Source organism: Microcebus murinus, chromosome 24 (genome assembly GCF_040939455.1).
Source record: "Microcebus murinus isolate Inina chromosome 24, M.murinus_Inina_mat1.0, whole genome shotgun sequence".
NCBI classification, from domain to species: domain Eukaryota; kingdom Metazoa; phylum Chordata; class Mammalia; order Primates; family Cheirogaleidae; genus Microcebus; species Microcebus murinus.
The window spans coordinates 13,167,140-13,194,773 of NC_134127.1; the positions used below are offsets into that span (position 1 = coordinate 13,167,140).

General features: G+C 37.0%; 2 protein-coding genes across 2 annotated transcripts in view; one reads left to right on the forward strand and one right to left on the reverse strand.

The window, feature by feature from the left end:
• DLC1 (DLC1 Rho GTPase activating protein) overlaps positions 1 to 27,634 on the reverse strand; it is a 414,054-nt gene that overhangs the window by 368,846 nt on the left and 17,574 nt on the right. The gene's annotated exons all lie outside the window — the stretch shown is intronic.
• Positions 13,126 to 14,284, forward strand: C24H8orf48 (chromosome 24 C8orf48 homolog). The gene has a single exon (XM_012739821.3). The coding sequence runs from the start codon at positions 13,344 to 13,346 to the stop codon at positions 14,169 to 14,171; it is 828 nt and encodes a 275-aa protein (XP_012595275.1). The 5' UTR covers positions 13,126 to 13,343; the 3' UTR covers positions 14,172 to 14,284.

Genomic DNA, 27,634 nt, shown 5'->3' on the forward strand with positions numbered 1-27,634 from the left:
AAATGGTGATGGGGCTTGGAGAGATATGCTGTGAATCTGAAATACTGAAGTAGGTATGGAGATGATAAATATTGTTGAGAAATTTTTAAAATAAATAAATAAAGCTACAAGTATTATTGCTATGGTTTGAATATCTGTCCCCTTTAAAATACATGTTGAAATTTAATTGCCATTATGGTAGTGTGAAGAGGTGGGGCCTCTAAGGTGATGAGATCCTCCTTCTTGAATGGATTAATGCTGTCATCTAGGGAGTGGGTTAGTTATCATGAGAGCGAGTTGCCATAAAATGAGCTTGACCCCTTGTTCTTTCTCTTTTCACATGCATTTGCTTCCTTCTCATCTTCTGCTATGGGATAACACAGCAAGTAGTCACTGACAAGATGCCAGCTCTATGCTCTGGGACTTCTTAGCCTCAAAAACCATGAGCTGAGTAAATATCTTCTATTTATAAATTACCCAGTCTGTGGTATTCTGTCTTAGCAATGAAAAACAGACTAAGACAGAAAATTGGTACCAAGAAGGGAGGGGGTGTTTCTATACTAATACCTGAACGTGAGGATGTGGAAGTGGCTTGTAACTGGGTAACAGGTGGAGACTGGGAGAATTTGGAGGAGTAGGGTAGCAAAAGGCTGTATGAACAGAGGATTAAGGGTGATTCTGATGAGGGCTTAGCTGAAGACGCCAGAACTGGAAAGAGCCTGAATTTTTAAGTGGTTCTGACCAGAATGTTGTTAGAAATATGAACAGTAAAGGTCATTATGGTGAGGTCTAAGATGGAAATGAGGAACAAGACATTGGAAGCTGTAGGGAAGGCCATCTTTGTTACAAAGTTGCAAAGGGCTTGGCTGAATTGTGTCCATGTCCTAGGAATTTATGGAAGGTAAAATTTAACAGTGATGAAATAAGATATTTTGCAGATGAGGTATCTAAGTAGCAAAGCATTCAGGCTGCTTCATGGCTTCTTTTCACTGGTTACAGTGAGATGAAAAGAGAAGCAGAGTGGAAAGTTTGGAAAATTCACAATCTGACCATATAAAGAGTGAAAAAGCATGTTCAGGAGAGAATACTAAGGGTGTGGCCAAGCAGCCATTTGCTGAAGATACTCCTATGAATAGAAGAAAGCCAGGTGCTATTCTTCAGGACAATAGGAGGAAGACCCTGTAGACATGTTAAAGATATTCTAGGCTGCCCCACCCAACACAGGCCCAGAACTCTAGGAGGGCAGAATGGTTTCAGGGGATGGGCCTGGGACACCCTCCACAAACTCACTGCCCAGAGCCTCCTCAGTTCTTTGCTCCTTGCATGTCAGTACAGTTCCCCTCAGCCACCACAGCTGTGGCTTCAGCAGGCTTGGATATGGCCAGGCCTGCTGCTCTGAATGTTACATACAGTAAGCATCTACATGATGTTAAATCTGAAGGCTTGCAGAATGTAAGAGCTGTGGGGACATAGCTACCTCCAACTAGATTTCAAAGGATGCATTGGATGCTTTGGGAACCCAGACAGAGACTTTTTGCAGGCACAGAGCTAGAGCAGAGAGTTCCTATTAGGGCATAGTGAGCAGATGTGTAGGGTTGGAGCCACCAAAGAGAGTCCCACTAGGACAATGCCTAGTGGAGCCTTGGCAGTGGGGCCAACCCCAAGACCACAGAAATGTGGGAATACCAGAGTGTAACTCCACTGCTGCATAAGCTGAGCCCAGCAAAGCTGTAGGGGTGGAGCTACTGAAGACTTTGGGGGCCCAACTTCTCTCTAGTGTGTCCAGGAAGCAGAACATGGAAATCAAAAGAGTTTATTCTCTAGCTTTAAGGCTTAATGTTGTTTTCCTTGTTGGGATTTGGACTTACTTGGTATCAGTCATCTTTCTTTTTTGGCCTATTTTTCTCTTTTAGAAAGGGGATGTCTATCCGATGCCTGTCTCACCATTGTATTTTAGAAGTAGATAACTTGTTTTGATTTCACAGGCTCACAGCTGCAGGGATTCACCTTGGGATGAATCATGATTTGAGTCTCACCCATATCTGATTCAGAAGAGACTCTGGACTGTGGGCTTTTGAATTGATGCCGGAATGAATTAAGACTTTTGGAACTATTAGAGTGGAATGAATGTATTTTGTATGTGAGAAGGACATGAGTTTTGGGGGAACCAGGGGCAAATGTTGTGATTTGGATGTTTATCTCCTCTGAAACTTATGTTGAAATTTATTTGCCATTGCGGTAGTGTGAAGAAGTGATTAGGAAATGGACACCTTTGAAGCTCTGACTTGGGTGAGGCAAAGGTAATATATGTAACCTAAACATTTGTACCACCATAATATGCTGAAATAATAAAAAAAGGAAAAAAGTGATTAGGTCATTGGGATCCACCCTTGTGAATGGATAAATGCTGTTATTGCAAGAGTAGGTTAGTTATTGCTGGAGTGAGTTTTTATAAATGAGCCTAGCCCTTTGGGCTTTCTCATACACATCCTTGCCCTCTCTCCTTCTGTCATGGGATAACAGCATGAAGACCCTGGGTAGCACCATGCTTTTGGGCTTTTTTCCCAGTCTCTGGAACTGTGCGTTGAATAAATCTTTTTTTAATTATTTATAAATTACCCAATCTATGCTATTAAGTCATAGCAACAGAAAATGGACCAGGTTGAATATAAAATAAATATTTTTTAAAAATAAAAATGGACATTTGAGGCATTTACTTAGATGTCCTTAATGGTTTCTTCATCTGAAAATGGAAGGGAATTATTAGATTGCTTAATTTATCTGCCATCCCTTTACTCTGGTTCCATTAGAAATATTCAACCACCGCACTCGAACTGTCAAGACATTGTTTTTAAAGTTAATGTGCCTTGCTTATATCATATTCAAGAAAAGAACTCTTGAGTTAATTCTTCTCATTGTTACCACCTGGCATATAGTAAGTGCTTGACAGATACTGAGAAATATTTGTCTTAAGTACCATAATATAACCATAAAATTATACATAAATATTATCAGTTCTGGCAAAGGAAGTTTACGATAAAAATTTCCAATAGAGGTTTGGGAGATTATTCTGTTCAGCTCTTATATGGATTTGGCAAATTCCATTATATGGAGTAGTTGGCATCATATCTTAAGAGCACACCTGGCTCTTGATAGAATAGAGATACATCTCTATGACAACATATTAATAAACATCAAGGTAGCCAGTAAACCAACACGATAGTTTATTTGGTTTGGTATTATTGTTGATTAATTGCTTAGCTAAGCTATGGGGAGGATTTCTTATACTTCTGACAATAGAATTTCTCTTTTTAGAAAATACTTTTCTGGGATCCAGAAAAAATGTTGGCCTATATTCAACGGAAGGATAATTATAAGTGCTGAATTTCAGCAAAAGGACTCTTCTCTCTTTTATATTTTATCCGCCCCCCCCATTTATACCACATAAGGAATTTATCTTATTTTTAACTTTTTCACTTCCATTAAATTTAGTTATAATTGTTCGATTATAATTGAAAGTCAGGAAATGGTCTCCACCAATAAAGATGACTTATTTTCTTACTCTAGGGCTGGCAAAAATTAGCAGTAAAAAAAAGGAAGTAATATCTTAAATATTATAGAAATTACTTTAATTTAGGTTTCTAAAGTCAGTTAGGAGGCAATATCTACTGGTGAATAATCAGTTTTAGTGAGGTGATAAGTCTATGAGTAACAGGAGAAAACACTGAATGGCAAGTAAAATAATTGTATTATAAGAAACTCAATACTTTAAAAATATTCTTTTCTCTAAGAGCTCATTATGCTAAGGAAAATTACAAACTGTATTAGAAAGTACTTCCACTTGAGTTGAAAATTGTTTCAAAAGACTCTATAAGCACTAGATGAGGTCAGTAAATTTAACTGCTTCAACCCTACAATTACATTTTCACCAGCTGGGCTTCCACATTTCCATGAAATACCCCAGTGAAATCACATGGAAACATTGCTGTGTAACTAACACATATAACATAACTCATGTATGTGACACATCTAGTCCAAAAAAGGCTGATACATTAAACAGCAGAGGAATTAAAGTTTTAAACCATGTTAAAGGATGTGGTAGAAAAAAACATCTGGAAAAGAACAGGTTGATTGAAATAGGCCTACATGGTTTCAGAATTGAAAGGTCATACTAAACTAATCTCCAGAAGAACTTTGAGGGTATTACTGCCAAAATAGACAAAGGAAGCTCAGGGATGTAATACATTTGGATTTTCAAGGATCACATGAAGACTGTAGAGCTTAAAGAGATGGGCTAACAACATGTTATACTTTATTTTTATCCGTTCTATTGTTTTCAAAAGTGGCTATCTGGCTTATTTATAAAATACACGTGAATAGGGAGAAACATTTATATTCCCTTAGGAAATATTTATTGTGCTTATTATGTGCTAGTCAAGTACTGAGATTACAGAAATAAGTGCTGTATCTTCATCCTTGAGACCCTTAGAGTCTAATCTGAGAGATAGGCAACCATCCTAATACCACACTAGAGAGACATTAGCCCAACCCCAGAGTTTTTGCATAATTTGTTTGAGATGTTTAAAGGCAATTTGAATTTCAAAATTAAAAGTGAGGATAACTCTATCTCATACTAATTGTGAACAAATATATATGGAGGCATATGGCTTTCTGCAGAAGCACTTTGTAGAAATAGAAAAGAAGTAAAATAACAGTCATAAGACAAAATATCATTATGTACATTATTTTAGCTCTTTCTGGAGTAGCTTCAATTATCTTAAAATAAGCTTAAACACTCTTGAATAGATAAATCATTTAAGAAGATTGGTGACTGCAGTTATGACTGGAATCAAGCTGTATGTTTCATGTTTGGTCATGGAACTATATAGCTAGAAAGAATCTTATACAACTCTGGTTCAGATATCCTTGAGGTGTGTTCTTTAGAACACTAGCCCTTAGTGAGTGCTATTAACTATAATATGAAAAGAACAGTATGATTAAATAATCTAGAAATCAGTGAATTAAATGACATTAAATGTATTTTTCTCCTGCAAGAATTCTCAGTGACTTTATTGATACGCATCTTATTCTCCACAAAAAAGCACAGCATTTCCCAGACATCTGTAACCACATATGTAACTATATAACCATACATATTTCAAAGAACACTTCATGGGGAATATTTCCTTGAAAACTCTTTGGAAAATATTGCCTTAGCCTAACTCCTTTACTTTGCAAAGATATACTTAAGACTAAGTGGGTTAAATGATTTACAGTCAAAAGTCAGTTGAAGTGAGCCAAAACTAAGAATGTAGCTTATAGATTAGCATTCATCTTTCTAAACCACAGCCTACAGTTTATGCACACTTATCTATGGGAGCACATAAAGATTTTCCAGATATATATGGGTTCAGATAGTTTGAGGGGAATCTGGTTCTAGATTTTAAACTTCCATACCTGTGATTCTTAAAGTTGATTTGCCTAAGAATATAAGTCTATGGATTGATCATGGGAATAGGATTGCTCTGTCTTTTCCTACAATCCCTTCCTCAATAGTCTTTTCCTCACTTTACAAAATGATATCTCTCATCCATCTGCAGTGTTACTAAGGTGCATTGTTCCCGTGTGTAACACTGTTAGAGTGCCCCTTTAGAACAATTCAAAGAGAGCTTCAGTAAGAAATAGTTGAAGTTGGGACATCTTATTTTATCCAGGTGAAAAGTTCTTGGCAAGGAAACATACAGATCTATCTACCTATCTACCTCTCTAGATATCTATCTATAAACAAATTAGAATTAAGAAGTGAGATAATTATAAGGGAAGCCTTATATATTTATTGGATAACATGTTTATTGGATCTGACTGGTTGATAAGGAAGATTGGATTTGCCAATAAGATTATCCATTCCCAATATGGACAAAATTTTAATACATGGAATGAGATAAATTTTCAGATTCAATATTTTAATATATTATATAATATATTATAAATATATAATATACATATATTTATATTAATAAATATAATTATAAATATAATAATAAATATATCCATAAATATATAATAAATATAAATATATTTATATTAAATATATTTATATTTATATTAAATTTATATATTTATATTAAACATTATATATATTATAATAATAAATATATCCAAAACACAGCTACAATAAGAAATAAATTAGAAATTCTATCATATATAACTATTTAATCTTATGATAGAAATATCAGCTGTAAACTTAAAAATATGTGAGTATATACATATTTTTTCAAAGTTCTGTTGGGCAGTTATATAATGAAGACCACTGTTCTATGTCATGCAGCAAAAATATGTTTATTAATTATTAGTTTTTGAGGGTATTCATGATAGAACAAGAAAAAACAAGCAAAGTAAATACTACAATGCTTTTGAAAAGTTTTTTTTGTTTTGTCATATTTTGAAATGTAAGAAAAATGTGATTAAAATATATATCCTTTTTATTTTTTAAATGGCTACATTTATTGCCCTATTCTCTGATTAAGAGGAAGTCCATAAGCTTTAACCTAACAAAGGGACAAAAAAGAAAAAAAAAAAAAACAACAACAAAAAAAAAAAAAAAAAGAGGAAGTCCAAAGTCTAAATTAAAAACAAATAATCATAGATAAACTATGAACCGTTTTTAGAGTCAAATTCTTTTTCTAGAGAGCATTAGTAGGTATTTCATCATGAATCATCTTTTTTTCTTTTTCTAGAGAGCATTAGTAGGTATTTCATCATGAATCATCTTTTTTTGGGTACATGACAGAAAATTATTTACTTTTATGAAAAAGCAGCAGTTTTTAAGAAATTTAGCTTTCACTGGTTAGCCACAGAATTAGAAATAGTAATATTAAACTAAAATCTTATTACTTCAGCTTACATATTGGTCTCATTAATGCAATTAACACCCTCAGAATGTAAACACATTTAAACATTGACAGCATTAGTCACTAATATGCCATTGATTGTTAATTATCAATAAAGTAATACTTTATTGATAGTCATTACATTGCCAAATTAAATATTCATCTATCAGGTTTCATGTACGTATATACCAATTTTCTTCCCATTATTTTAGAAGAATTTTCTCTACTCTTATCTAAAGCCTATCCTTCCACACATGCACTGTATCCCTTCCTCTCGTGTTGTAGAATATCACTTCTGTATTATTTCTCTTCTCATCTACTGCATGTTCATATTTTCCCATTTTATTTAATATTTCATCAGCATACACACATACTTTTTTTCTTATATTAAACACAATCCTCTTTTGATTTTACTTGCCCCTCCAGCTATTTCTTTATTTTCTGTTCCCCTTCATGGCAAAGCTTTTTAAATGAGTTATCTATACTCACTGCCTCTATTTTCTCTCTTCTGATACTCTTTAAAACTAATTCCCATCAATCTTTGTTCCCTACAGCTTCAAATCCATTCTTGTCAAGGTCACTGAATTCCCCCGCATTAATAAATCTTATGGTTAATTCTAAGTTCTTATCTTATGTGAGAGTATTTGATATGGTGGAATACTTCCTTCTCTTTGAAATGTTCTCTTCACTGGGCATTCAGGAGGCCAACTCTGCTGGTTTTATTTGTATTTCCCTTCACATCCCCAGCCCATGATGTTGGTAAATAGGGCTTCCTTGTTTCTCTTTTCATCTGTAAACTCTTGTGTATTGTTTTTCCAGAAAGTTCCTTGCCACTGGTAAGGTTCTGAGGATCTGGCAAGCTCTGATTTGGTGAGTGACAGTGGTGGGTAAAACTAGCTTAAAGTTGCAGCAGATTGTTTCAGTGGCCATTAGATAAAGCTGGTCTCAGGTTACAGTGGGAACTTTCCACAGGCTTGTAGAAAATTTAATTCTTGGAGCAGGTGCCATGTGCCCCCGGTGTTTTTTCCTCCTGGTCCCTGGACTCTTGTTTAGTTGGGTATGACAAGAATGACCCAATTCATAAGATCAGTTTTCACACAGTGAAAAATGGTGGCTACTTACACCAGGAAATTGGAGAAGCCAACAGTTTGTAGGTGCAGTTACCTTCTGGTGACTGATCAGATGTGGTTGGTGAGGGAAAGGAAGGAACCATGGATGACCCCCAGAAGGATCTCATACAACTCAAGTTTGGGGAGGGGGTACATAATTTTTTCTTTTAACATTTTATAGGCTTTGAGTGACTTTTTAACATTTCTTACTGTGTCTGGGTTAACTGAAGCCTCTATTTTATTGAGAGCTATGACAATCACAATGGATTGTTTTTTAGGTCACTTTATCAAAGCATGCATTGGGGCACATTGTCTCATGACAGTTGAGGAAAGGAAGGCCCTCATCACACAACACAGTATGAGAACAATGGGTTAAAATATAAATAGGTCACATTGAATACTTGTCAGCTACATTGAGGATTATACAGTATAAATAATTTTGGTCCATTTGATGCTATTCTCTTCATCCTGGATGAAGTTTCTTCTTGTCCCCTGTTCTTATAATGTTTACTGAATCACTGTATTTGACATAGAGAGGAGATTTCAAGAGGGCCAATGACTTTACTTCCAGCCTTTTATCTCTAAGTGGCCTCAAAATTATAAGTTCTTGGTTTTGAGGGGATACTGTAATAAAAACAGAGGCAGAAAAGACAAAACAAACAATCGTAGAAACAGCAGTTGTTGGTTTTATGATTTAAAGCCACAATTATTAGAAAAGGGTCTAACAAGTTTGGTGCATGAAATTTAGCCACAGAAAGGACAAGAACCAGTCTCTGCTAGCTAAAACAAAGGCTAACATTGTGAGATTTCAGTGGCATAATATATGGGCTTCAAATAAGAGTTCTGGTCAGTGCGATATAAAGGAAGTACTTCATTAGCTATCATAGTGCATACCTCTGAGCCTTGTACCACATGGCAGCATGTAGCAAGGGCATGGGCGCAAAGAATGAGCTATTCACTCAGGTTTCATAATCTTGCTCTGTTTCAGCCTCCCGGGTTGACAGCTTTCAAGTTAAGCATGGAAGGCTCTAAAGAAAAGTCTTACATTCTTTAGTGATATAGTTTGTTTTTGGAAAATGCCTATCTAAAATAAGGAGATAAAGTAAGTTTAGCCTGTGGGCTCAATTTATTACATTAGCTGTCTTTCCAGAGCATAGTGATATTTTTATGATTACTTTGAACACTTTAGTAAAATAGTTTTACAGAAAGATTTATCTCAAATTAAGTTATTGCAATTTCTATGTCATTCCGCCCTATGCAATTATATGAATATTCATTTTACAGTGAAAGCTTACTTTGTAAGTAGGAAAATTACAGTAACATGCTGTGCAAAGGTACTGAATAGTAGAAAAATAATTCTACTTAGTAGTTTTTAGGAAAACCACTGTGAATGCCAATCCTGTCATCCACAACCAGATCCCTATACTTCAAAGAAAACACAAAACTATATTAACTGAAATACAAATTAATGGAAACATTTTGTAATTCATTTTATATAACCTCTGTGATTTGAAGAGAAATATATTATATTTAGAGTCTCATTTATATTCATTTCTTAGATTCCAAGCTCAGTCTTGAATAGTATTGCCCAAAGGCTCCTAACTATAAAATTGCAGAAAGATGCCCAGAACCATTCTGAATTTGACCTACAATGAAGGAAAAATAAATAAAGTAGTTATCTACTGGGCTAGTGACAGAAAACCTAGATATTATGTTAATATAAAATTTTCAAGATAATTAGCAAAAGAGATCGCAGAATTCAAATTCATATTTAACATTATTTATTGTTAAACTGAATTGCTGCCCTTAAATATATTGGAGATACTTATTTCTAAAATAATTGAGTAATGTATGACATACATGTTTTCTATTTTAGCAGATACTCAGATGGAGCAGTGGAAAATCATTGCTTATTGCCTAAAATCATTAAAAATCCTGGAATAAACCCATCAAAATATCTGAAAAGAACTGTAAAAAAATTTTTTTAACTTATTTTCAAATAACAACAATACTTTCTTAAAATAATTTCTTACTTAAGACATGAGATGTGAGAAATCAATCACTTTATAAGCTGGTCAGTGGAGTTTATGCCAGTGTCAGAGAATGAAACTTGTACCCAGGAGGCCCCCACAGATCATCTAAAATAAAGATGCTTCTTAATTAACAAGTAGGTTCCTGTATTAATAATTGCTTTTCTCACTTAGCAAATCACTAACAGTTTTCATACTAAAAGTCAACCCCAAAAGCAGTCTGCTTAATTAGCCTTTAACCTGGTTCCCATATGAACCACATATTATGGATTGAATTATATTCCCCCTCCCCCATTCTTATGTTGAAGTCCTAACCTCCAGTACCTCAGAATGTGATCCTTTTGGGAGACAAGATTTTTACAGAGATAATCAAGTTAAAATGAGGTCTTTAGGGTGGGCATCAATCTAATATAGCCAGCGTTCTTATTTAAAAAAAACGAAATTTGGACACAGAGACAAACATAGAAGGATAACGCCATGCGTGCATGAAGACAGTCAACTATCTACAAGTCAAGGCCTGGAATAGATCCTTCTCTCACAGCCTTCAGAACGAACTAACCCTATGAATGCCTTGATTTCAGTGATAATTTCCTTTACAAAAAGATCACTGTGATCATGCTCATTTTTCTTAATCCTAAAAAATGTTTTGGTTAAAGTTGGGACGTTCAAAATGTGTGGGCTCAAACTTTGTGTGTAAATTTACATCATAACCGTTATATAAATATTAATTTGTCTTTAATTATTTAGGAAAAATATAAATATCACATATTTTGAAATTATTTAACAATGAAATGCCACTACATTTTCAGAATTTAGTTTTACTTAAACTTAATTTTTTAAAATGGAAAACTGGGTAAAGTGAATGATATTCTCTCAATATTGAGAAAAAATAGATGGAAAATTTATTTATAATCTTTCATTGCAGGTCTTGTTCTTTATTAATTTATTAATTTCTTCAACTATCTATTTATTTACCTGAGCTTTGAAATAATAGTATTTTATATCATGCAGATCATTTTGACTTTTTTTATTTCAAAATATTAAGGGGATACAAATGTTTTTGGTTATATTGATCACTTTTTAATGCTTGAGTCACGGTTATAGGTGTGTCCATCACCCTAATGGTTTTCATTGTACCAATTAGGGAAGTTTTGCCCCTCCCCCTCTCCTTCCTCCCTGCTTGATTTCCACTGAGTTTTACTTCCTTCTGTGCACTTGTGTCCTCATTGGTTAGTTCGAATTTAATAATGAGTACATGTGGTGTTTGTTTTTCAAATGTTGAGATACTTCACTTAGGATAATGGTCTCTAGTTCCATCCAAATTGCTGCAAAAGGCATTAATTCATCCTTTTTATGGCTGAGTAGTACTCCATGGTGTGTGTGTATGTGTGTGTGTGTGTGTGTGTATCACATTTTATTTATCCACTCATGAATTGATGGGCACTTGGGTTGATTCCACAACTTTGCAATTGTGAATTGCACTGCAATAAGCATTCAAGTGCAGGTGTCTTTTTGATAGAAAGACCTCTTTTCCTTTGGGTAAATACCCAGTAGTGGGATTACTGGATTGGTCTACTTTTAATTCTTTGCGGAATCTCCCATACTGTTTTCCATAGCTAGCTCCCTTGTTCAATGTTATGGGTAAAATGTGTTATACTGAATTGTGTGTAAATATGAATGTATAAATATTCATAGAATAAGGGAGGGTTTTGATATAAAAATTGAAAATAAAAATCTTGAGCCCTGTTGGAAATTACCTGGAACTATTCACAAATTATCTGCTATATCTTTCTTAAAGACTTACATTATATGATAAAACATAATTAGGGGTGAAAAAAGTGAAATTGGAATCTTCTTATCTTCAACATGAAGCTGGCTTATATAATATTTGAGAGATGTTTTTTGAATATTTCAATAATCAAAAATCTATTTGTCAAAGTGAATATTTGGGGAATAATATTAAATACATCTGACTATACCAGAATAAATGCACCTCTGACACAGAGGGGAATGGAGGTGAGTGGAGAGAACTGAGGAGGGTGTCCATTCTCTGGAAATTACCTTAGCTATTGACTAAGACCTACTTTAGGGTATTATTAAGACATAGAAAAAGTACATCTCCAGAGTTTAACACTTCATAATTGTTGAGAATAATTAATAAAACTCTACCAGATTTTTAAAAAATAAGCCTGTTATAAAAATATATATCCTGGGTAGCAGCCTAAATTTAGGGGGTTCAGGAAGATCAGAAAGAAAAAAGGTTAGATTTCCTTGTTCTAGCAGTACTTATTCCACAGAATTCTCTGGACCTGTGTGAGGTATTATTTATTTCTGATTCCATAGTCATTGAACTCATTCTCTCAACAGAGATTTACTGAACATCTACCATGTGTATGCTGGTTGCTGAGCATATAGTAATTGTCAACACCAACATCATTTCTGTCTTCATTACAAATACTCATACGAACACATAATTGGGAACTATTAATATAAGAGAAAGGCTATAAAATGTGTGGGGGCAGGCGGGGGTATGAAGCCCTTCCTGAGGAAATGAGACTTGAAGGAGGAGTAGTAATTAAACACATAAAGAGATAGGGACCTGCATGGACAAATGACTTGGGAAGTTCAGTGTTTTTTCCCCCAAATCTTCAAGATCATCAGAATGCTGGAGCACAGAACGTTGTGTAAGGCAGCTTACAGAATGATTTCCGTATTTTGACTTTTATCCTGAAATATGGTCTACAAATAGGCAGCCTCCTGCCTGTAAAGACTGGCAGACAAGTTTTTTTGCTTGTGCACTTTAGCCAGAACGCTTTGTTTATAAAATCTGGATGCATTTAGACTAGGCATACACTTTCGGATTTCTTACAAGCCACCTCTCTCTACTGTCCTCACATGTACCTCCTGTCTGATGCGAAGCAACGGACTTTGCAATCTTCTCCCGGGGACTATAAGATTATGTACATAAAATTGCATCAAAGAGAAACAGGAGAGCGGAAGAAACTGGTGGTATCACCAGCCTGGCGCGAACTGCGCAGGCGCAGTCGGTGTTGGGGAGCGCGGAGGAAGGAGCGGGCCGCCGCACAAGGGGTGGGGCGTCGCGCTGCTGCCACTCACTGCGCATGACCGGCGCGCGTTACCAAGGCGGCTGGGAAAGGCATCACCCGGAAGGCGAGCTCCGCTGAGCTGTGGGTACTGAGAGCCATCCTCGGTGGGCTCAGCCCTTACTGGTTCCTGAGCCAGTATCGACCAGGGCCAAGCAGATGAAGAGCCGAGTTTGATACAATGTGGTGGCGAAGTCGAGGGATGCAAAAGAAGAGCAAGAATTGGCCTAAATGGATAAAAGTGCGGTGGCAGACCTTTCTGATGAAACAGAAACTTTCAGTTCCTTTACTGATGAGGTACAGAGTTCTGGTTCATTTAGCTCTTCCGGAGGACAGCAGTCCTGGTCCCTTGCCTCTGGGAGCAAACCGGTGAGTGAAGAGCAGACTACAATCTTGGAGCAAGGCGACAAACAATCTGAGCTTTCAGACCTCAAAAATTATGAAAAGAAATTGAGTATTAAGTGGATCAACTACCTCAAGGGCAAAGAAACTAACTCTGGACGGTACCAACCAGATGCTAGACTTCAAACAGAAACTACTCAGATACCCGATGAAGAATTGAATGCCCTGCAGTCTTTCTGCACCGTTAAGATAAAACTGATCCATCATAGAGTGGGCTCTAAAAAGAAGAGCAGCAGACATAAAAAGCTACAACTTAGATTGGATGGAGAGGCTTCAGAGAGAGATGCCTTAAACTGTACTGTCCCTGATGAACTTTTGAACAGAATCTATTTTAAAAACATGCGGACAGTACCAAAACAGGTGACAGCATCTAAGCAACACATTTCTTCTCAGTGTCCTGATTGTAACAGGAAAAGAGCAGAGTTGGCCCAATCTGCCTTCTTGAAACAAAAGAAGACATTACTGGAGTCACTTCTACTCCAAGAAAAAATAGATGAACATCTTTACACCAAAGACTTTCTCACTCGTGTTGGAGAAGCACATCAAGACCTTCCCAGGCTTTCAGATGACCCCAGAATAATTTGGAAAAGACTGAAGGAGAAAAGTCATATCAGATACTCTGGTTTTGAAAGGTCAGATACAGAGCAGAAGATTTAGCAAGATGGAAATAGTTCTTGTGGTTCACCTTTTTTTTTTTTATCACTTCTCAAGCCACTTACTCTAATCAAACAGGTGGCACTTATCAAAGATATTATAATATGTAATGTGGATATATGTGTATTTGAGTAATCACTGTAATTTCTACAGGAACTTGGGAAACAAATTTAAGACTTTACTATGCTTCCTCCACAGATTTGAGGACTGAGAACTTTCTGTCCAATACATTTTTCTGATTATAGAAGGCAATGTTGTAGTTGGAATAGTTAAAAAGCTTTTACAACAATGCAGGAGAGATATGTTGTAGCTTGGACTAGGGTGTTGACAGTACAGAGAGAAAGAAGTACAGAGATGTAAGAGAAAGTAATAACTGACTGTCTTTGGTTATGAAATGGTTATGGGGAATTAATAAAGAGTAAATGTTAAAAATGTTACTAAGAATGATTTGTGTGCCTGGATGAATGATATTTAATTTCATTAAGATAGGAACCCCACAAGAGGGCTGTGTTTCATGGGAGTGATCAAGAGTGTAATTATCTGTGCATAGTTAGTTTGAGGTGCATTTGGGACATCTGTGTTGAGAGTTCATTGATTACTTGTGCTTGTATTTCAGAGGAAGGGTCTACCCTAGAGGTCTGAAATAAAAGAGGGGCTGTATGAGGGGAAAACCATTGGCATATAGTTGTAAATTGAAGCCATAAATGTGATGAACTTTTCTGAGAGAGACTAGAGTGAGAAGAGAAGCAGAGCTAGTTAACTGACAAATGCCAGTTAATGGCTGGATAGAGGAGAGTAAACCCGCATAAGAGGTTGAGAAAAATTATCAGAGGGATAAAGGAAACCAGGCATGTATAATATGATAGAGGCCAAGAAATAAGCCTATTTCAAGAAGGACGGTTGACTAAACATGCAGTGCAAGAGAGTGATCATATAAAGATGATTTAGTCATGTGTTGGGCACTGTTGAATTTAGTGACAACCATTTTTCACTTAGAGAAATTGGGTTAACAAAGTAGATTGAGGAATAAATTTAAGATAAGGGAGTAAAGAATATGGATATAGACTTCTGCTTAAAAAGTTTAGCTGTTGGAAAGAGAGGTGGAGCTGGAAGTAGCTGTTGAATTGAGGGAAGAATGTTTGAACAAATTACCTAAGAAACCATTTTGAACATGAAGATTCCATGAAACTTCTGTTGTTCATCCTAATTTCCATTCTGAGGAAATAGTATGATTCCCTGAGGAATACCATGGTATTCTGAAAACATTTATGGGGAAAAAATCTTAGTTGTTATTCTGATAAATCATTTGCTGTTTATTTTCTCTATAAAAATATAAACTGTAGAATTAGTGATGTAACCTGTAGGTCATTTTTCTACATTTATAGCACCTAAAATATTTCAGTGAAAAAGAAATTTGTTTGCAAAAATCAACACAAAAGAATTTTTGCATTATATTCCAATATTACTCATTGAGTTAAGGCCTTAATTTATATATAAAGATACTCTTAGCCGGGCGCGGTGGCTCACGCCTGTAATCGTAGCACTCTGGGAGGCTGAGGCGGGTGGATTGCTCAAGGTCAGGAGTTCGAAAGCAGCCTGAGCAAGAGCGAGACCCCATCTCTACTATAAATAGAAAGAAATTAATTGGCCAACTAATATATATATAAAATTAGCCGGGCATGGTGGCGCATGCCTGTAGTCCCAGCTACTCGGGAGGCTGAGGCAGCAGGATTGCTTGAGCCCAGGAGTTTGAGGTTGCTGTGAGCTAGGCTGACGCCATGGCACTCACTCTAGCCTGGACAACAAGCGAGACTCTGTCTCAAAAAAAAAAAAAAAAGATACTCTTTTTTCCTATAAAGTTTAGCATATTTCTTCTAAGTTATTCCTAATGGAAAATATTCATTACTTTTCATAATAACTTTGTATTTGAACTCCACATTATGTCATACTTTATCTTTGACATCTCAATATACTCATATTTTACATAATCAAAATTCTAAATAGTTTTCCATTTAGAACTCTCCCATTAAAGGTCATGCTCCACCCTTTTAGTCAACTAAGCTATAAATCTGAGTCATCTTTTGTTCCTCCTCTTTTTAAACTCAAACCCAAACTAACTGTTTTTCAGCAAGACCTCTAGATTTCTCCTTTTCAGTATCTTTTGACTATGACTCACTTTAATCTCATTACCACTCCCCTCATTATCTCTGCCCTCCTACTCCTACTTTCTCTCCTCTTCAATCCATTGTTCATACAGTTGTCAGAATTATATTTCTAACACACAAATCTGTTCAAGTAATTCAGTTGATTTAAAACAAACCAAACCAAACCACTCTAAATGGTTTATCTCTGCAGTAGAAATAGCTAAAATTAATTAATGCCACATAGAGGTTCTTTAATGTCTGGCCCAAATTTGCCTTTCTAATTCCTCTCTTATTCTTCCCCCTCTATGTTCAGGCCTCGCTACAGGACTGGCAAGTCCCTGAGCTCTCTTGTCCTTTATGCCACTCTGGTTTACATGTCCACATTGGTTTGGCTCAGATTCTCTTAACTGCCCTTTTCAGCCAGTATACTCCTTCTCTTCTTCCTAATCCTTTAGTTCTCAATTTTTAAAATCTAAATAGATAATATATTTTGATGATTTAAAAATCTAAAGAAAATTAAAAGATTTAGTTTGCAAAATCTCCCACCCTGTTGCCATCTAACCTTATTCTACACTGGCCTGCCAGAGTTATGTCTTTACATGATGAATTGTGGAGCAATCAGGTATCTTGGGATGAGAGCAAGAGGTAGAGGGAACTCAAGGAATTGAGGAGTGAACATTTACCCACAGGACAAAAATATTTCTGTACTTTAACCAGTGCAACTTTCTTAGTGTGTAGGGGCTGAATATTCATGTTATCTATAAATAACCACTTGTGTTATTTTCTTATCTATTCTTCCAGTGCTTCTTCATGCAAATACGAACACCCAAGATAGTTTACTGTGTACTCTCTTCTTCATCTTGCTTCCCCCCCCCCATTTTATTTTTGTTTTTCTTGTGGTAAAATATATATGATGCAGATTTGCCATTTTAACCATTGTTAATAGTACCATTCACTGGCATTATATTCACAAGATTGTGCAACCATCACCATTATTTCCAGAATTTTTCCCCACCTCAAAAAGAAATTCTTCATCCATTGAGCAGTAGTAAATCCTCATTCTTCCCTGCCCCTAATTTCTGATAACCTCTAATGTATTTTCTGTTTCTATAAATTTGCCTATTTTAGATATTTCATATGAGAAAAATCATATGGTCTTTGTCCTTTTGTGTCTGGCTTAGTTTCAAGATTCATCCAAGTTGTAGCATGTATCATCAAGACCTCACTCATTTTTATAGCTGGATAATATTCTATTGTTTGTATATATTTCATGTATGTTTGTCTACTGATGGACATTTGATGTTGTTTCTGCTTTTTTTCTATTGTGAATAATGTTGCTGTGAACATTGGCATGCAGGTATCCATTTGAGCACCTGTTGGGTCTGTACCTGGAAGTAGAATTGTTGGATCACATGGTAATTCTACGTTTAACTTTTTGAGGAATTACCAAATTGTTCCATAGCAGTTACAGCATTTTACATTCCCACCAGTAATGTACAAGGGTTCTGATTTCTTCATATCCTTACCAACACTTGAAAAAAATTATAACCAACTAGTAGGCGTGGCGTGCTATCTCATACTTTCTTTTCTACATCAATTGAGATCATCTTGTAGTTTGCTGTGTGCTTTAACCCAACATATAAAACCCCACCTTCTCTACACACTCATCTTATAACCCTTAAGCACTGACTAATCAGAAAGGCTGTAGGCTGTATGCTCCATGACATTAATATAAGTTCATATTCTAAAAATCATATCTTAATTAATATGCCTTTCTCTCTTATTGTGAGCAACTCAATGGTGAAGACTGTCTTACATTATATCCATAGTGTTTAGTACAATGCCACACACATGATGGTGCTCAACAAAAATTTCATAGATTAAAAAAATAAATGCTTCCAAACAATGGAATTCAATATGTCTTAGCCACCAAAAGAAGAAAATAATCTGCAAGCATACTGTTATCTGTCAGTGTTCTTCATTTGTATAGCTGTTTTTTGTAAGTTTTCTTTCTTTATCTCTCCATGGGTTGGATTACTGTTTAGCACATTCTTTTCCTCACTGGAAAATTAACATAAAGCTTTTGGATAAGACATCTTTCCAGGAAATATGCAGCTAATTAATACATTATTCATTTTTAAGAACTAATATAAAAGATATTTCTATGCAACCCACATGTTCAAATAGAAAAGGTTAGAGACGGCCGGGCTCGGTGGCTCACGCCTGTAATCGTAGCACTCTGGGAGGCCGAAGCGGGCGGATTGCTTGAGGTCAGGAGTTCCAAACCAGCCTGAACAAGAGCGAGACCCCTTCTCTACTAGAAATAGAAAGAAATTAATTGGCCAACTAATATATATAAAATTAGCCGGGCATGGTGGCGTATGCCTGTAGTCCCAGCTACTTGGGAGGCTGAGGCAGGAGGATCGCTTGAGCCCAGGAGTTTGAGGTTGCTGTGAGCTAGGCTGACGCCATGGCACTCACTTTAGCCTGGGCAACAAAGCGAGACTCTGTCTCAAAGAAAAAAAAAAAAAAAAAAAAAGGTTAGAGATAACGGATGACTTTCTGTAATTTTGAAAAGGGGTAAAAATCCTTGATGCTCAGACTTGAAAATACTGGGTTTTTTTTTTTTTTGCCCCTGAGTACATTCAAAGTAATAAGTATGGTTTCTCTAAACTCTTGACAGCTTCACCCAAGAGATTCCAGTAGAGCTGAAATGGAAAGTCCATCAGATCAGGTGCTAAGAAACCACATATTTGCCCAATTGTTGCCATAGCACTAAAAATGTATCTGGCAAATTTATACAGAGTTATGCAAATAATATATACATAATTTATATAACTGTAATGTGCAAATTATATAAATATGTGTGTATTTATTAATAAATAATACATAAAATTCTGCACCTTAAAACAAATCTTTATGTTGAATAAATATTATAGTAATGAAACCCTTGAAACAGTGGTAAGTGATATGCCAGATTGAGAGAGAAAAGTAAGCTCAGTTCTGAACATCTGAGTCATTCAAATTCCAATCTCAGAACTGTTTAGGAATGTTTGGGACACCCAGCCCAGAATACCTCCAATTTTAAACATGTTAGTTTATTTCATGATGAAGCCTAATATAGTCACTTAGCTCTTTCTGCAGCAGCATAGCTCAACAGGTTGCAAAGAAGTAGGGATTGTGATTGTTAGTGGATGTGGGCTCTCCTTCAATTTTGTCTAGAATTGGCAGATGAAAAATACATACACAAATAGTTAATTTGAGAGACAGAAAAAGAAAACATAGTTGAACTTCTATTCTCAGTTGAGAATACCCTTTGGAATAGAGAATCCAGAAATTTTAATTGCAATTGACTCAAATTACAGTGAAAATTGCAAAATTCTCTGAGTGTTTCATGTCATCATAAGGCCTGATTTTGATGAGCCAACTGTTTTCTGAAATATTAATTGAAGGTTAGGAAAAAATGTATTGTAGTCATCCCACTCAAAATTTGCTGTGGGTGTCAGGACTAATAATGCTGTACATACTTCGTACTTCGTACTGAGAGTTCGAAGTTCGAAGAGTTTGTACAGTTCTTCGTACTGAGAGAGTACGAAGGTTTATTACTCACATAATGAGAGTTTTGGAGGCTGGGTACCGGGAGCAGGGCAAGCCTTCAAGCATGTCTGAAAATGGCTTTCAAATGAGGAAAGGAGACTGGCTTGGCTTTTATTATAATTACGGGGAGGGCCTGAGGTGAGGATTCCCACAGGTGGTCTGGGGCTTGCAAGGTTTGAACTTCTTGCCAGTACCAAAGAAAGGAGCATATGGACTTTCTTATCAGCTAGTAAAGATGTGGAGCAGAGGGTGGGGTTTTAAAGTTTTCAGCTGTCAAACATCAAAAATGGAGTCTTACCATTTATTACAATTTATCCCTGATATTTGACTGGTGACTGAAATACACCATGTTTTATTTAAATAAATTATAGCTCGAGTATGCCATAAGGGTGCCTTCTGAGGCCTGTCACCTGAGACTGGTTAGGGCAATGAAAGTTCACTGAACACTTTGTTCAACAGACCAGCATTTTGTGTCTTGAGAAGTGAAATGAGGGCCTTGATCATTATTATTAATAACTATGCTGGCAGCTCTGAAGGGGCTAAGAGGAGGCCCTGTATTGTAGCTTTAATATCTATAGAGACACATGTAACCTAAATTTATATTTTGGGTATTTGTGAGGCAAGAGATTCTCATATTTATCTCTCAAAAGGGGGTAACCTAGTTGCTACCACTGGAAGAACCAGATGGCTAGATCATTAACAATGGCTCAGGAGTATGTAAACGTGCACAGATGGGGCCAATTGTTGGACATGTTGACTGCCTAGAGTTCAGCCAAATTTCTGGCCGTTGGATCCTGTTCTTTACCAGAGATGTCTAGATAAAGGGATGAAAAGCAGAAACTCTGCAGTAAACCCCATCATGTATTGTTTTAATGCTGTTCATAAAATGTAGAAACTCCCACTTCTATTAACTCATTTAATTCCTAGGGATCCCTAGGTAAGTAAGGGGTCCAACACAGGGGCAGCCTCCTCTAGCACTTTGTCAACTGGCAAGGGACTGAGTTCAGAAGAGGCTACCATTTCCTGTGGGTTGGATACTCTAGAAGAATCAGACTTAGCTCGATCCTGTAGATAACAGTTCTATTTTAACAAGGAGGCCTTGTTGGCTGTGCTGAGCTGGCAGGATGTTGCTTCCATTATCCACAGAAAGGTCCAGAGCAGTGGTCCCCAACCTTTATGGCACCAGGGACTGGTTTCATGGAAGACAATTTTTCCACAGGTCCAGGGTGGAGGGGTGGTTTGGGGATGATTCAAGTGCATTACATTTATTGTGCAGTGAAACCTTTCTGCTAATGTTAACCTGTATTTGCAGCTGCTTCCCAGCAAGCACTAGCTTCACCACCTCAGCTCCACCTAAGATCATCAGGCATTAGATTCTCCTAACGAGTGCACAACCACAGCCTAGAACCCTTGCATGTGCATAATATAGTAGTGTTCGTGCTCCTATGAGAATCTAATGCCACCACTGATCTGACAGGAGGCAGAGCTCAGGCCGTGATGCCAGCGATGGGGAGTGGCTGTAAATACAGATGAGCTTCACTTACTTGCCTACCACTCAGCTCCTGCTGTGTGGCCCGGTTTGTAACAGGCCATGAACCAGTACAACTAAATTCACCAGCTGCATTGGCTTCTAACAAGAGTCAGTCTCTTCCTCTTGCTGCTTCTTACAAAAAAAAAAAAAAAAAAAAAAAAAGAGTCAGTCTGTTCTTTGAAGCTGGGAAACCAGGCATTGACTCCTGTTTTCTAGCTATCAAAGTCTTAGATGGCATCATCTTCCAATAGAAGCCTGATCTCATCTTTTGGAGAGATAACTTGTAGCTCTTACATCAGCACTTGCTGCTTTATCTTTTACTATTATGTTATGGAGATGTCTTATATCCTAACATGAACCAAACTCTGCTAGTTTCCAACCTTTTTTTCTGAAGCTTCCTCACCTTTCTCAGTCTTCAAAGAATTGAATTAAGGACTCTTTGGGTTAGGCTTTGTTTAAGGGAATGTTGTGTCTGGTTTGATCTTCTATTCAAACCACTAAAACCGTCTCTATCTCAGTGATAAAACTTTCTTATCTTTCATGTGTTCACCAGAGTAACATTTTAAATTTCTTTGAAGAATTTTTTCTTTGCATTCACAACTTGGTTAACTAGCACAGGAAGCCTAGCTTTTGGTCTATCTCAGCTTTCAACATGCCTTCCTAACTAAGCTTAATGTTTTCTAGGTTTTGATTTAAAGTGAGAGGTGTGTGATTCTTCCTTTCACTGAAACACTTAAAGGCCATTATAATGTTAATAATTGGCTTAATTTCAATATTCTTGGGTATCAGGAAAGAGGAGAGGGAGGCTCAAGGAGAGGGAGAGAGATGGGGGAATGGCTGGTTGGTGGAGCAAGTCAGAACACACACAACATTAATGGATTTTAAGTTTGCTGTCTTCTATGGGCACAGCTTGCAGCACCACCAAATAATTACCATAATAACATCAAAGATCATTGATCACATATCAGCATAGCAGATATAATAATGAGAAAAAAGTCTGAAATATTGTGATAATTACCAAAATGTGACACGGAGATACAAATGAGCACATGATATTGGAAAAATGGAGTCAATAGACATGATTGATGCAGGGTTCTCACAAACCTTCAATTTGTAAAAAACACATCTGCGAAGCACAATAAAGGGAAGCACAGTAAAAGGAGGTATATCTGTATTTAATATTTTCATGTCACAGTATTGGCCACAAAGACAAATGTATTAATTCTTTAGCAAAATATTGATTTTTTAGGGAAAAAAGAAGTAAAAAATATTGCATCCTTCTTTTAGAGAGTAAGTGGTTTGAGTTTGGTTCCTTTGGGAAGGTAGATTATGCTGATTGGATAAACATGCACTGGGTAGGATCACAGTGACTTACTGGATTCAGGAGAGCAGTGTTATCTATGGCTGGCTGAACTACTGCTTTTATGGTTGGATTTCTCTCTGTGTTGAGTGTTGGTGGAAAGTGTTTGAGTGCCTGATAATGATATAGAGAACTGGCAGGTGTTGCTCAATAAGAAGTCATAGGATTGGAACCAAGGTCTATGATAAAACAGGAGCCAGTGGAGAAACTGGCCAAAACCAGTTGGAGCCAAGATGTTAATGGAAAAACGACCTCAGGTTACCCTCACTGCTCATTATATGCTAATTATAATGCATTATCATATTAAAAGAAGCTCCTACCGGCACCATGACAGTTTACAAATGCCATGACAACTCCCCCAAATTGTCCTATATAGTTTAAATGAGAGGGAATCCCCAATCTGGAGACTCTTCTACCCCTCTCCCAAGAAACGCATGAGCAATGCTCCTTTGTTTAACATACAGCCAAGAGATAACCATACAAGTAACCAGCCAGCAGCACACAAACACTGCTCTGTCTATTCTTACTTCAATAAACTTGCGTTTGCCTTACTCTGTCAGCTTGCTCTTGAATTCTTTCTTGCGTAAAGCCAAGAGCCTGTTTGGCCTTCAGGCCAGACCCCAATTTTGGGGTCTACTTTCCTGTATCAATACCAGCTAGAACAAGCAGGTCTACTGTCTCTGTAGGTTCTGTCCTGTCTTGGTACTATTCTACTGCATTAGCTACACGTTCTGTCCAGGGGCATCCTGGGTCTGCTGGACTTGGTTCCGTGGCTGGATGTGGACAATGTGAACTGCTGATGTTGGCCACCTGCAGCTTCCCAAGTGTGGCTGGCCCTGCTGAGGCTGCATCATGATGATCAGCTGTCCTGGATGGTGGTCATGGAGCTAGTGGTCTGCTGGCCTGGCTGCTGCCTCTGGACCTGGACAGGAGTGGGCTGTTGAGCCAGGGTGAAATAGTTCTGGATGGATTCAGGAGGAGGCATAAACTAATGCAGCTGCTCCTTATCTATAATTGTCTCTTGGAACTATATCAATTAGAAAGTTATACTGACCAAATTTTGTGATTGCTGTGGTGGTATCATTTGTCTGTGGAATTTGGCACTTGTATTTCTCTGGGAGATCCTGGGATAAATACTGGGCCATCCTAGCAAAGAACCTAGGATCTGCTCATTGTTTGTCTTTATGTCTTTATACAAATATCTTTCATTGTTAAATTCTGGACTTTTCCCTGGCCCAGGGCCAGTACTATGGACTTTGCTTGATGTCACTGCTGTAAGTAGCAGAAAATCATCCTGCTGTCCAAGAGTCCAGGAAAGCAGATGAGCAACCCCTGAACTTTTGAGGTGTGGTGGTCAGGTCAGGCAGATGGTAAGGAAACACACCGCATGGGACAAAGGTGGCAGTTGGACAGTCTCCCTCCCATCTTCTTGTATCAATTACTTTTTTGCTGTCTCTGCTCCCAGTACTTTTTTTCCCCATTTCTTAAAGCAACAGAGTTTCCTCCTATCCCCCTCAGGGTATATTTAATTACTCTTCTTTGGCTTTTTGTCATTATTCAAATTTCATCCCAAATACTATCAACTCAGAGACCTTCTGGAACACCTTGTATAAATTAATGTTTCCCTCCGACAGTTACCTCTCACTGTATGTCCTTCAAAGAACATTTAATAATCTGAAATCATCTTATTTGATATTTAATTTTTAAATTATCTCTCTTACTCTTTTTTTTACCCCCATAGACTCTCCTTGAAACTGAACACTATATAAATTCCTTGAATTATTGTCATAATTTGAGAAAATAAAAACACATTGCAAAATGGCATAGAATGAAGATTGGGCCTGCAAGCAGTCAGAAATTATGCTTTATGGCCGGGCGCGGTGGCTCACGCCTGTAATCCTAGCTCTTGGGAGGCCGAGGCGGGCGGATTGCTCAAGGTCAGGAGTTCGAAACCAGCCTGAGCAAGAGCGAGACCCCGTCTCTACTATAAATAGAAAGAAATTAATTGGCCAACTGATATATATATAAAAAATTAGCCGGGCATGGTGGCACATGCCTGTAGTCCCAGCTACTCGGGAGGCTGAGGCAGAAGGATCGCTCGAGCCCAGGAGTTTGAGGTTGCTGTGAGCTAGGCTGATGCCACGGCACTCACTCTAGCCTGGACAACAAAGCGAGACTCTGTCTCAAAAAAAAAAAAAAAAGAAATTATGCTTTATGGGTGTGCTTATGGGTGTGAACCCTGGTGAGAGAACTGCAGTTGTTGCAGGTGTAGACACCATAGCTTAGCTGGAATAGGGCGGCAGACCTGTTCAAATAAGTTGTGAGAATCTTCCAAAAGGCAACATTGGCCCAAAGACTTTTTGCTGGTTTGATAGAAACTTTCCTGAACTATGCACACACAAAGGCTCTTCCTACCCAATCCTCCTTCCTTTTCTTTCTCCTTCCATAGATTTCAAAACCACGTTGTAGTCTGAAGCTTTTCCCTACCTTCTTCCCCTCTCTTGAGAAATCTCTTACACTTCTAATCTCATCTTAGCCTTTGCTTTTTTGTGTACCCAAACTAGAAAATAATCCATTTATTCATTCAATAAAGATATTATTTAGAAACTACTGTTTTCTAAATACTAGGAATTTAAGAACTAAGACTTAGCACTGCCTTTAAGGAACTTAACATCTTTTTAGATCACAAAAATATTTTTAAAAATATACAATACAATGTGGTCAGTACAGCTATACAAATATTCTGCATATAGTCAGAGATCTTGGCATGTATAAGGGAATTTATTCAAGACAAGATGACATGTGAGCAAAATATTTGAGAATATGTTTCTGGAGTGTAAAGAATGAAAAAGAAAGGGATACACTGGCATAGGACAAAACATGGGGTAGCCACGTTAATGAGCTTAAATTGAACTTTGTAATTTATGAGGGCAAATGAGTTTGCTAGGGCTGCTGTAACAGAATGCTACCATCTGGGTGGCTAGAACAACAGAAATGTATTGTTTCAGACTTCTGAAGGCTGGAAGTCTGAAATCAAGTTGTCAGCAGAGTTGGTTCCTGCTGAGGGCTGTGAGGTATAATCTGTTCCATGCCTTTCACCTGGATTCTGGTGATTTCCTGGCAATTTTTGGTGTTCCTTATTTTATAGAAACATCATCCCAATTTGCACCTTCATGTTCATACTGCCTTCTCCCTGTGTTCATATCTCTGTCCAAATTTCCCCTTTTTATAAGGATATCAGTCATATTAGACTAGCGTAGCTGATTACTTCTGCAAAGACCCTATCACCAAATATAGTCACACTCATATCAACATATTAGTTTTTGGGGGCAGGATGTCATTCAAACCATAACAGATGGGGAGGGAAAAGCAGAGTAATCAAATTCCTAGCATTTCATTTTAGTGAAATCATTCTAGGATCTTAGTTGAAGGCCAGACACTCAAGGCAGTGATTCTCAACCGTGGCAACACTTTAGAATTGTCTGGGAAGCTTTCCAAATATACCAATGCCCAGGCCCTACTTGTAGATATTCTCAGTTAATTGTCCTAGGATGGAAATCCTGGCAGTAGTGTTTTATAAAACCTTCTTGTGTGCTTGTAATACACAGCTGCATTTAGAACTACTGTTTTAGGGTGATAAGGCTTGAGACAGGAAGGGGAGTTTGGAAGCTGTTTCATTAATCTAGGACAGAGATAATAAGGCTCTGAAACATGGCATCAGCAATAGGAAAGAAGAAGAGGAGATAGTTTCTAGAAACAGGAAGTATATCAGCAGGACTTGATGACTTATTGAATGGTAGGTGGGGGAGTAGGAAGAATATGATCTCATTAGGTACATACTGATATCATAGGCAGATATTAAAGGTAGAAGTTGTTTGTTCTCTTGGGGAAACATAATGATTGAATCAATTACTTTTTTCAAAAATTAGACTTGTTATTTTGAGATCATTATAGATTCACATGCAGTTGCAAGAAATAATACAAGAAATCCCATGGAAACTTACCTATCTTCTCTCAATGGTAACCCCTTACAAACCTATTAATGTGTACGACAATATCAAAACCAGAATGTTGACATTGATGTAGTCAAGATACAGAACAATTCCATCACCACAGGGATATATTGAGTTTGAGGCATCTGTAGATGGTGTTCAAGTAAGACTTGTTAAGGTGGCATTCTATAAGAAATGCTTTTTTTTTTGATTAAGGTACCAGAAATCTACTACATCTACGTAAGATCCACTTACCTCAGGTGACTCAATATAATAATACATGGACATGGACAAATTTGGTAAACTTAGGATTTTATGCAACATATGTCTATCAGGGAGTTGGAAATATGCATAGGTAGCTATTCCACCTATAGAACAAGCTTTACTTGGGGAAATAGTTTATACACACACATACACTCACACATATATACACCCATGGATAGATGCTCATCTGTACTACAAGTATGTACAATCACAAATGCAACTTTCACTAGAAGAAACAAAATTTTGTGAGTGGCAAACTCCCCACATTTGAAGAGAGTGATGATTCTGTCTTTTAAAGGGTATGCTTTCAAAAAAAAAAAAAAAAAAAAAAAGAACAATCAGCAGGTGATAAAACCAAGAAAAAATAAATAAATAAAGGGTATGCTTTCATTTTGACCGAAGCCAGAAGAGAGAGAGAGAGAGAGAGAGAAAGAGAAAGAGGGAGAGAGAGAGAGAGAGAGATTAAAAACAGCTGGAACATATGTCTATTTTCACATCCTCCAGCTGGAACTTTGCTTTTGGATATCACAGACATTTTCCAAACAAACCTCTGTTTAACAAAATGATAAATGTAGAAG